The following is a 12553-nucleotide window of genomic DNA, read 5'->3' as shown; positions in this document are numbered from 1 at the left end:
GGCTGTCGTTGGACAACACGGAGTTTCAACTCCCTCCTCACCCCGTGGCGTCAAAATGATAACAAGAACGGGGAGCAAAAATCCCAGAACCACACGGGGGGACCTAGTGAATGACCTACACAGAGCTGTGACCACAGTAACAAAGGCGACTATCAGTAACACAATGCGCCGCCAGGGACTCAAATTCTGCACTGCCAGATGTGTCCCCCTGCTGAAGAAAGTACACGTCCAGGCCCGTCTGCGGTTGGCTAGAGAGCTTTTGGATGATCCAGAAAATGACTGGGAGAACGTGTTATGGTCAGATGAAACCCAAAATAGAACTTTTTGGTAGAAACACAGGTTCTCTAGTTTGAAGGAAAAAGAATACTGAATTGCACTATACCCACTGTGAAGCATGGGGGTGGAAACATCATGCTTTGGGGCTGTTTTTCTGCAAAGGGACCAGGACGACTGATCTGTGTAAAGGAAAGAATGAAGGCCGCCATGTATCGAGAGATTTTGAGTGAAAATCTCCTTCCATCACCAAGGGCATTGAAGATGAGACGTGGCTGGGTCTTTCAGCATAACAATGATCCCAAACACACAGCCAGGGCAACAAAGGGAGTGGCTTCGTAAGAAGCATTTCAAGGTCCTGAAGTGGCCTAACCAGTCTCCAGGTCTCAACCCCATAGAAAATCTGCGCAGGGAGTTGAAAGTCCGTGTTGCCCAACGACAGCCCCAAAACATCACTGCTCTAGAGGAGCTCTGCATGGAGGAATGGGTCAAAATACCAGCAACAGTGTGTGAAAAGCTTGTGAAGAGTTACAGAAAACGTTTGGCCTTAGTTATTGCCAACAAAGGGTACATAACAAAGTATTGAGTAGGCCTGTCGCAATAACAAATTTTAGTGTGCGATAATTATTCTCATAAATTATTGCGATATGCGATATTTTTGCGCCCCCCCCAATTTTTAAAAACCAATTTACAATAACACAGTGAGAATACAGTATATATTAATAGATCAAGTACACCCATTTAAACGCGATAAATATTTACTCTTAAATTCAAAAATACTTTTTAAGAAATCACAACTAAAAACAATAGACCATGCTTCTTAAGTAAAAAAACAACAATATTGATACCGCACAGAAACACAGAATAAATACAATGTGTTTAAAAAAAAAAAAAAAAAAATTGCACTTCATAACTTAAGCATTTAGGCAAATGAAAACTTTTCCCGTCATAGCTTCTGCGTTGGTGCTCCATAGGGATGCAACGATACAGTTAAGTCACGGTTCGGTACGATTTTTGATACGGGGGACATGATTTTCGATCCGATTCAATACATTTAATGCTCTGTAAAAAAAAAAAAAATAATAATAATAACAATGATTTTTTTTTTTTTGCTAACGAGCAAAAATTAAATTGCCATCATATAAACATGCATTTTAGTGCATAATATTTATGTGCTTACTTCTTACTGATCTGAAAAAATTTTGTATAAAAGTGCTGAGAACAATCTTTACTGTTTGTAAAGTGAGGCGGGGCACACTGTTGATTGCTACAGCTCTCTTAGCAGCTAGGTTTACTACATGAGCAAGACATCCTATATGTGGTCCGAATCCATCTGTGTCACGTAGTGAATTAACAATATTTGCATCATTATCTATAGTCACTGGTATGGATCGATTTGGCCTTCTTAACTTCCATTCAGTCATGACAGTTTAGAATTCATCGATGTAGTATATGTAAGTATAAGTATATGACTACGTGTCCCATAATCACTCTGGGCTCACGTAGCCAATAGTATAGGACGTAGCACATCTAGCTTGCCATTTCATGATATCTAGTGTGTGCGCACATTTAAAAAAGTTAGCAAGCGCCGCTGAAGTCACGTCTGCTCATTACTACACAACACCAGCATATGACAATCGACTTTCATAAACAGGACGAGTTTGAAGCACAGCGCTCTTAATTTCATTCAGCTGTTGTCAAAGCGAGGTTGTTCGTAGCAGCCAAGTCTGTATCCCCGCGTGAAATGTCACTCCTTACGGGAGCGTAAGGAGTGACATAGTGATATAATGGGAATGATTGGCTCCGGCGCTAGTTTTTGCCGGACCTGGAACAAAGATGCATTTTGCGCAGTTGGTAACGAGGAATCCGAACTTTTAACAGCACGTCTGCACGCGAGGTGATAAATCGCAGCGGAAAAATTACCGCCTTCATTTTTATTTATCGCGGGATGAACTTTTGGTATTGACAAAATTCACCAAATACTTATTTTCCCCCATGATTTGCAAATAAATTCTTTAAAAATCAAACAATGTGATTTTATTTTTTTTCCCCACATTCTGTCTCTCATGGTTGAGGTTTACCCATGTTGACCATTACAGGCCTCTAATATTTTCAAGTGGGAGAACTTGCACGATTAGTGCTTGACTAAATACTTATTTGGCCCACTGTAATCGATCTGCAAAGTTTAACGCGCAGCTTTACACTTTTATAGGCCACTCATTGAAATACTGTGAAATAACTTGTTTTTAGTTTTGAAACGGTCTCAAATTTCACTTGTTGCAACCTGCAGGAAACCTGCGATCCTTTTGTCAGGACATCGAAAACGTCTCCTTAAAGCCGACAAATGATAAGATCCTCTTAGAATAGGAGATTACGACCTTAAATCCTAGCTGGGCATGTATGCGCATCTCCTCAAATCAGCTTTGTTCTTCGTAAGACCCCGAGTTATTAGAGATGGCAGCTTCCGCCGCGGCCCCGTATGACTTTACCTGGACGTTTATCGGCGTCGATGGCAGCGAAAGAGTTGAACAAACAGACTCTTTGTGTTGTATCTGGTGAGATAATCAAAACATTAATCAGTCTCAAACTCTCAGTGGTCACTTTGACATTCCCCGCGGGTCAATGCCAGCGTCTCCAATTCCATGCGTGCAAATTTGGATATTTTTTCTACCAACAGAATCGAAAGTGACAGTGGAAAAACAATGCCCAAATTGATTCAAGACGTGTTTTCGCATGCGGATTTCCGCAGCAAACTTTTTTCGCCTTTATTGTTTTGTTTGCGTTTTAAAGGAATTGGCGGTGAGGGATTTTAATACAGTACATACTCACACCAGATTGTGGTCAACCAATATACAGTATCGTGTCATGTATTATTTGTTTTATTATCAAAAGGAAGTAACATATTTTTGTGAAGGGGGCGTCAGTGTAGACAAGAAAACATTTTTTTTCCGGTTATTTTCTGTTTTACAGCTTCACAGAATGAACTGGTTGTAAACATATTTGGTCGATTTGTACGTGAATGTGTCCCGCTTGCATCCACGGTGGTCAAGGCACATGTTAGTCTCAGTTTGGAGCACCTTTGCAGGCCAAAATCCATTTTTGTTCCTGGGGAAAGCAGGCTTCTTTCAATAAATAACATATATATTTAGATAAACATGTATCGCCTACATGCGTTTTATATAATTTAAATAATTTATATATACAGTTGCTCTTCACACCTCGACTCGGATGAGTTCGTGCACATTTTCACGTCCTGTGGCGTTTCCTGGAGAGCGCGCAAACGCAGGAAGTGTCGATGCGTATCCACCGCCATCCCACCAAATTGCGAAATTGCGTCAACGCCCGCACGTAAGTCTGCGTGGTCTTGCACTGCGAGTTCCAGTTCTTGTCGTCGATTCCCCTGCAGCCTCCCTTGAAGGGCCTGGGGGTCCGACAGCGCGTTTCGTAAAAGTATTGTTTAATATCCTGCGTGGCGCTGGTTTTGATTTTGTCCAAAACGGTGACGGGGGTCCCCCTGGTGTCCACCGCTTGAGTTTTATCCGTCACCCACTGGCTCTCGCTGTCGCACACCGAGTATTCCCCGCGATAGCTCTTGTGTTCGGTGTAGCGCTTCTTGCGGGTTTTGTTCCCGCCGCTCACAAAGTCGTCGGACATGTACAGCGGCGGCGGTTGCAGCGGCGCCCGGTCGCTCAGCAGAACTCGCGGGGAATTGAAGCGCTTGTGCTGTCTCAGAAGGTCCGAGTTCAACAACATCACCTCGTCCGCGCTCGCGTTCCCTCGCTCCTCCGGAGGCAGCTCGGTGCTTTTCCCCTGCTGGCTGGCGTTCCCCCGGTTCTTCCCCCTGGTAATGTCCGCCTGTAGCAGCTGAATGATGAGGGAGTTTAACGGGTCAGGACTGGGATGCTGCTGCTGCTGCTGCTGTTGCTGCTGCTGCTGCTGTTGCCCCTGGTGACTGTTGTCCATGTTGGTTGCCTGGATACCATAGAGGTACACGAGGACCATCATGTAGAGCAGGATGGACATCACTAGATTCACCTGTAAGATCTGTAAAGAAAGACAGAAGTTGAAGATGGATATCTTACAAGTTCTTTATCTGGAAGGCAACAATGTTTGTCTCGTCGCATAAATCGCCAATTTTGAGATACGTCGTCAGTTCTTAGGACAACGGTACTTGTTTATACTACACAGTTGGCCACGATTTGATTCGATTCGAGGACATTAAATCTACGTACTTCAATTACGTACAGTGGGGAGAACAAGTATTTGATACACTGCCGATTTTGCTGGTTTTCCCACTTGCAAAGCATGTAGAGGTCTGTAATTTGTATCATAAGTTCTCTTCAACTGTGAGGGACGGAATCTAATACAAAAATCCAGAAAATCACATTGTATAATTTTTAAATAATAAATTTGTATTTAACTGCATGAAATAAGTATTTGATACATTACCAACTAGTAAATATTTCGAGTCTTAGTTCTTTTTTAAGAACCCCTCCTTTTCTCCACTCATTACCGGAAGTAACTGCACCTGTTTGAACTTGTTGCCTGTATAAAAGACACCTGTTCACATGGTCAAACAAACAAACTCCAACCTCTCCACAATGGCCAAGACCAAAGAGCTGTGTAAGGACATCAGGGATAAAATAAGACCTGCACAAGGCTGGGATGGGCTACAGGAAAATAAGCAAGCAGCTTGGTGAGAAGGTAACAACTGTTGGAGCGATTATTAGAAAATGGAAGAAGTTCAAGTTGACGGTCAATCTGCCTCGTTCTGGGGCTCCATGCAAGATCTCACCTCGTGGGGCATCACTGATCATGAGGAAGGTGAGAGATCAGCCCAGAACTACACGGCAGGACCTGGTCAATGACCTGAAGAGAGCTGGAACCGCAGTCGCGAAGAAAACCATCGGAAACAGATTACGCCGTCATGGATTAAAATCCTAAAGCGCACGCAAGGTCCCGTTGCTGAAGCCAGTGCATGTCCAGACACGTCTGAAGTTTGCCACTGACCATCTGGATGATCCAGAGAAGCAATGGGAGAAGGTCATGTGGTCGGATGAGACCAAAATGGAACTTTTTGGTCTCATCTGGCTCGGCTCGTCGTGTTTGGAGGAAAAAGAAGGATGAGTACAACCCCAAGAACACCATCCCAACTGTGAAACATGGAGGAGGAAACATCAGTTTTTTGGGGCTGCTTCTCTGCAAAGGGTAGAGAAGCAGGGAGGACTGCGCTGTATTGAGGGGAGGATGGATGGGGCTATGTATTGCCAGATCTTGGCTGACAACCTCCTTCCTTCAGTGAGAGCCCTGAAGATGGGTCGTGGCTGGGTCTTCAACGACCCAAAGCACACAGCCAAGGCAACTAAAGAGTGGCTCCGTAAGAAGCATCTTAAGTTCCTGGAGTGGCCTAGCCAGTCACCAGATCTGAACCCGATAGAAAATCTATGGAGGGAGCTGAAAGTCCCGAAACCTGAAGGCTCTGGAGAAGATCTGCATGGAGGAGTGGGCCAAAATCCCTGCTGCAGTGTGTGCAAACCCTGTCAAAGACTACAGGAAACGTTTGGTATCTGTAATGGCAAACAAAGGTTTCTGTACCAAATATTAAGTTCGATTTTTGTGAGGTATCAAATACTTATTTCATGCAATTAAATGCAAATTTATTATTTAAAAATCATACAACGTGATTTTCTGTTTTGTTGTATTAGATTCCTTCCCTCACAGTTGAAGAGAACTTATGATACAAATTACAGACCTCTACATGCTTTGCAAGTGGGAAAACCGGCAAAATCGGCAGTGTATCAAATACTTGTTCTCCCCACTGTACATGTTCAATAGTTAAATTTCACCACCAATAAAACGATAAAAAGCAGGTTTTTGACTGTTTTGTCGCTGAACATTTCAGACATTGGAATCGAAACGACAACAAACAGCATCTCTCGACCAAACCATGTACGTATCGATCCAAGTTGACATTTACACCTCTGTCTTTGAACACTTGGGAACTCACATGAAAGACGCGGAAACAAGGGTCATGGGATGAAACTTGGTGTCAACACATGAACAATTTATGCACTGTTACAGCATGTCAAAGAGCCGATACAGGCTTGTTTCTGTTAGAAATTAGACCTGGAAGTCAAACCCTAGGGTAGAATCTTCCTCACTTCTTCTTAAAGGTCCTGTAAAATGGAAGTAAACATCATTAAACAATTTGACATGGCACACAAAGGAGTGTTGTGAACAAGATTGCGGCGTGCAGGATTATTGCCATAGTACGCTTGTGAATTGAGTTATATAGTGGTTTCTCAATGTACCTTGTAATAAATAAAAGAACTTGCGGCCAGACGCGTTCAACGGAACGCATGTGGAATTTAAACTTGGCTGAAATGTAACGAGAAATCTAATGTCGGCCAATTCTTTACGATCCGATATTTTAGTTCGAAACTTCCCGGCAGTGCTTGACAATTTAAAAAAAAAAACCTTATTCGAAAGTCTCACTAAAATGACCACAGTCATGTGAAAAAATTAGGACACCTCATGAAATATTCCGTTCTTTATTAAGAAATGTTCACATAACAATGTCTGACCTTGTTGGAAAAGCTATTTAATTGCAGGTAAATAAAAAATAAAGTAACATTGTTTTACCCATTAAACCAGGGGTGTCCGAACTTTTTGCAAAGGGGGCCAGATTTGGTCTGCTAAAAATGTGGAGGGCCGACCTTGGCCTTTACGTAGAACAATATATTTAAGCAAATTTTAGCAAGCCATTCTGTGTGTCACATTCGCTTTATTATTATTATTATTTTTTAATTAATTTAGGGCTGTCAAAATTATCGCGTTAACGGGTGGTAATTAATTTTTTTAATTAATCACGTTAAAATATTTGACGCAATTAACGATACAAAATTCAACAGACACATAATTGCCACTAAAAGAAAGAAAACCTACAGAAATATGCGTGGAGAACAAATAGCACAATGTAACAGCATAAACGTCTCACAACTCTCCCACTAGTAGAAGGAATAACATTAGTATGGAACGACGCTGCCCCCAAGTGGCCGGTGGCATTCTCTCCACACTTAATGTCCACAAATGGCGTCTTTGTAATCTGTTTGAGGCAATGCGTGAGCGGGTCATTCAGTGCATGCGTTAATTGCGTCAAATATTTTAACGTGATTAATTTTAAAAAAATTTAACGCCCGTTAACGCGATAATTTTGACCGCCCTACTTAAAAACTTAAACGTATTAAATATTTCAAATATATATTTTTTCCTTTTTTTGCACAAGCCCCCCCCTCCCCCACACCGCATCCCCTCTGTCTTAGCAGAGAATGGTTTGACCCCACTCTAGCGCACTCAAGGCTACACTACGTAGGTGCCCTGAAGCGGGAAATTAAAATCTGTCATTGTTATAATCGCTAAACATGGCAAGTTATCATAAATCGGTTGCGCGCAAAAGAAAAGAAAAAGGAAAAAGAGATGAAGATCATAGAGGTGAACGAGAAAAAATTATGAAGTTTTTCAAAGGGGGAGAAGAAGCCAGAGAATTAGGGCTAGAGTTGGCTGTCGACGGTGATGTCGGTAAGTGAACAACAGCCGCTAACGTTTAAATTCGCGATCACCTTGACCAAAGCCCGATTCGAGTCTGTCACCGGCCGCTTATAGCCTATTGAGCTGCGGTATGATAAGACATGCTGCTCGTGTTAGCCTAGGAGAGAGAAGGTGATGGGAGATCAGGGATATATGGTAATCTGCGAGGCTGAACAGACTCTGGTCCGGTGGCTGGATTTATCTTGGTTTTACAACCCACTGTGTATTATAGCAAACGCTAATACGAATCCATCACCGAACCGGCACAAACGAGCAGGAGTGGAACAGCAGAGGAGCCTGTCAGGGAGAGACAGGGAGCTGTCAGGCAGCCCACAGTCAAAAAAATCTAGGCGCATCAATGTTTGAGGGCTTGATAACCTCAGGGATGTGGAGGGGGCTGGCACAGGATGTTTAGTTATCCTGTTTTGTTGCTTAGCAGGGAGGCATAGCACTCTCAGTTGTATTGAATTGTAGCCTACATGGGACAATAGATGAGAATTGTTTGTTTATATTGTGTCACATTACATTACGGTCTGTTAAATTTAACTATCTCAAATTAAATAATTTGAAAATTTACACTGTCTTTGCTTGCAAAACGTTAAAAGTAGGGCTATCAAAATTATTGCGTTGACGGGCGTTAATTTTTTAAATTAATCCCGTTAAAATATTTGAGGCAATTAACGCAGATGCTCCGCTCAGATTTAGATGACAGTACAGTGAAACGCTCACTTGTTGTGTTTTATGGAGTTTTGCCGCCCTCTGCTGGCGCTTGGGTGCGGCTGATTTTATAGGCTTCAGCACCCATAAGCATTGTGTAAGTAATTATTGACATCAACAATGGCGGGCTACTAGTTTATTTTTTGATTGAAAATTTTACAAATTTTATTAAAACGAAAACATTAAGAGGGGTTTTAATATAAAATTTCTATAACTTGTACTAACATTTTTCTTTTAAGAACTACAAGTCTTTCTATCCATGGATCACTTTAACAGAATGTTAATAATGTTAATACCATCTTGTTGATTTATTGTTATAATAAACAAATACAGTCCTTATGTACCATATGTTGAATGTATACATCCATCTTGTGTCTTTCCATTCCAACAATAATTTACATAAAAATAGGGCATATTTTATAGATGGTTTGAATTGCGATTAATTGCGATTAATTACGATTAATTAATTTTTAAGCTGTAATTAACTCGATTAAAAATTTTAATCATTTGACCGCCCTAGTTAAAAGTACTGCATACGTTGTCATGACAAGCCGGTGGCAGGGGTGGGTGAGGGGGCCCTATAAAGGTCTCTTGTCCCCGGGCCCCTGCAAGTCTGTTGACAGCCCTGGCTGTACATGTAAGAAACCCCTCAAACATCTCACAGCTGAAAGTATTCTGTGTTGAGGAGTGTGCGAACTTTCTTCAGACCGATGCAAAGACTGGTAGATGGCAACAAAAAGTTATTTCAGCCAAAGGGGGTAACACTAGCTATTAGGTGGTAGGGTGTCCTAACCTTTTCCTCAGTTAGAATATGCATTTTTGTTTATATATTTGGTTCAATGAGTAATACCATGCTAATTTTTGTTGTTTACCTGAAATTAAATCATTTTTTCCCAATGATAAAGAAAAAACAAATCAGACATTGATATATTAACCTTTCTAAATAAAGAACCAAATATTTAATGGAGTGTCCTAATTTTTTCACATGATTGTGCGTACACTTAGAAAAAGGTGATTACAATTGTGTTTAGGGCTGCAGCTATCGAATGTTTTAGTAATCGAGTAATCGGCTGAAAATTCTATCGATTAATCGGATAAAACTTTTTTTTTTTTTTTTAGGTAAAGAGAAATTATATAAATATACATGAGAAAAGACATTTAATCCAATATTGAACAATTTTCAGTCAATCAATGTCTTTATTTTCGATGTACATTGTTGAAAACAGCCAACAATTGCATCTCAGATGCGACTAGAAAAAAAAATTCACTGCTTTCACTCAAAAAACTTCTAGATCTTATTTAAAAATATATGTATATTTCTTACCTAAAAATGTAATTACGTTTGATAACATACATCACTTGAAACCTACGTCATTTTCCCACGTGTTTAAATTGAATTTCCATTTGTGTCAAGCTATTTTTAAGTTCTAGATAAGTTTTAAGTCAGACTAAACTGTAAGTACTGATAGGTTTTTGCAGTGTTCAAAATAAATGTATGATACCTGCTGTATTGGAGCATATTAGGGACCAGTGCTACTTGGTGTTTTATTCAGCAATGACTACTGAGCTAAAACTGACAGTTAGCTTTATTATGTTTTAATTTTACACGCTCATCACTTTACAACGCTGTGTTTTTACAGATTAAATAAAGCCTGTATGTAAGACACGTTAGCCATGCATCGACAGTGGTCATAATCAATAGAAACCTAGCATCCGAAGGGCTAACGTTACGTGAGCGAGTGACAGTAACGTTATATTTATTAGCGCTGAGAAGCCTACTGCTTAAAGATGGCGGCTGTTTACTAATGCAGCCCAGACGCGGCTGGGTCTGTCATTTCGCATCTAGTTCTAAATGCATGCAATATCTATTGGACGCATCGGACACTACCTGCTACCACACTAGCATCATGCGGGCGTAGTTTTCAGTGGTGCCTCCAGAAATCTTTCATAGGGGTGCCCAGATGGGGCCACTTAAAATCTTCGGGTGGCCAAAACTAAAAGCCATAATTTCAGGTTTTCATTATATTATTGCAGTAAAAAGGTCAGGGGAAAACTATCAGAAAGACTTAAGGACACGGCTACTGATATACTTTGGTGTATTGTGTAATATTTGATGTTACTAATGATTTAATGTGCATAGTCCATAACTGTCCAGTCATCATTTTGAGTTCCACAACAATTCTGTTTTATTGTGTTATGTATATATTAGGCATAAGATGTACATTTAACTAGGGCTGTCAAACGATTAAAAATTTTAATCGAGTTAATCACAGCTTAAAAATTAATCGCAATTCAAACCATCTCTAAAATATGCCTTATTTTTCTGTAAATTATTGTTGGAATGGAAAGATAAGACGGATATATACATTCAACATGCTGTAAATAAGTGCTGTATTTGTTTATTATAACAATAAATCCACAAGATGGCATTAACATTATTAACATTTTTTTGTGAAAGGGATCCACGGATATAAAGACTTAGGATTAATGTGAGTTTGTATATTGTGACTGAATATTGCCATCTAGTGTATTTGTTGAGCTTTCAGTAAATGATACTGTAGCGATTTAACTGTTCTGCCCAAATGCATGATGGGAAGTGGTGCAACCATGACTGTGTGTGGTGGCTGCAAATGCTATATCTGGGTACACTGCAGGATGATCAACTCCTGTCATTCTTCCCCACGTCGCTTCCCACAATATAGTTTCTGTGGGAGAGATGACAAAGCTTTTGCCAATTAAAAGCACGGCCCCAATGAAAGCTTGTATCTACTCCACTCACTTGACACTGCCTCTTATCTCTGTATATAAGTAAGACGGCGCCATAGTAGGCTGTTTGCGGCAATGCGTGAATGAGTCGTACCGCGAATGCGTTAATTGCCATAAATATTTTCATGTGATTAATTTTTTAAAAATTAATTACCGCCCGTTAACGCGATGAATTTGACAGCCCTACATTTAACGAAAACAAAATAAATGCATTCATTTCGGATGAAATTCATAACTGATGGTACAACAATCTAAGGATATACTGGCAAGTGGGGTGGCCAACCAACTTATAGGGGTGGCCATGGCCACCCCTGGCCACCCCCTGGTGGCGCCACTGGTAGCTTTTAGCAACGTCGGCGTAGTTTGTAGTAGAGCAGGGCGGTAAACCGAAAATTTACCATTACCGAAATTCTTCACGATGACCGACGTAGTTTTGACCATGTCGGTAAATTCGGTAATTTAATAAAACAAGAAAATATAGTGTTTTCATCCCGCTTTGACTCTGTGTTGTTCAGCTATTTTCATTCCCCTTTAAGAAGGCAGACAGTGTGCTTATGTATGGAGTCACGTGGTTTTCAGGAAGCCAAACAAACAGAAGCCTGGTAGGCTAACGCTAGCGGCTAAGGCTACAAGTAAACGAGATGCCGCCAAGCTTTCACCCGACATTAAGTAAACTCTTGGCGGGTTCCAGACGGGCATTCACTCGCCGTCCTCCCTGGTTCTCACAATTTCAGGAGAGGATGCTTTCAGTGCTTTCTTCTGGTAGCCAAGCCACAGGCTAACGCTAGCGGCTAACAGCGGCTACAAATGAACGTGATGGAGTCTGATAGCGGCTCTAACCTTGTTGAAACGGCTGAAATTAATGAGTGGACTGGGCACGGACTTCATGTAGCAATCATTATGTCGCGTTATTTGGTATCTCTGTGTGATTTCTCTGAAAGCTTTCATGATGGTAAAGCCCTCAGCATAAAGTACAATCCAACAGTGAAGCCTATATATAATATGACAGTTTAATGGCCACAGCTATTTTTCTGTATTTGTTTGCTTTATTATGCCATCATAAAATCTTAAATGTTTCATTGGCATCAGAGCAATACAGCTTTAATCTGGTTGTGTCTGTGTGGGGGGTGCATGTATTATAAAATGTTCTGGGGAAAAAAGAAAACCTGAAACCTTGACGTAAACACTTGTGTTGAATAATTGTCACAGC

The 12553-nt window shown here is 40.9% G+C and overlaps 1 protein-coding gene across 1 annotated transcript in view; it reads right to left on the bottom strand.

The window, feature by feature from the left end:
• Positions 1-2480: 2480 nt before the first annotated feature.
• ntf3 (neurotrophin 3) overlaps positions 2481-12553 on the bottom strand; it is a 40363-nt gene continuing 30290 nt past the window's right edge. The window contains exon 2 of the mRNA XM_057854408.1: positions 2481-4317. Coding sequence (XP_057710391.1) covers positions 3520-4317 — 798 coding nt within the window. The 3' untranslated portion in view covers positions 2481-3519. The remainder of the gene's footprint in view (positions 4318-12553) is intronic.

Source organism: Corythoichthys intestinalis, chromosome 13 (genome assembly GCF_030265065.1).
Source record: "Corythoichthys intestinalis isolate RoL2023-P3 chromosome 13, ASM3026506v1, whole genome shotgun sequence".
Taxonomy (NCBI): Eukaryota; Metazoa; Chordata; class Actinopteri; order Syngnathiformes; family Syngnathidae; genus Corythoichthys; species Corythoichthys intestinalis.
The sequence above is the reverse complement of the archived record's forward strand: the minus strand, read 5'-3'. Positions and strand labels throughout refer to the sequence as shown.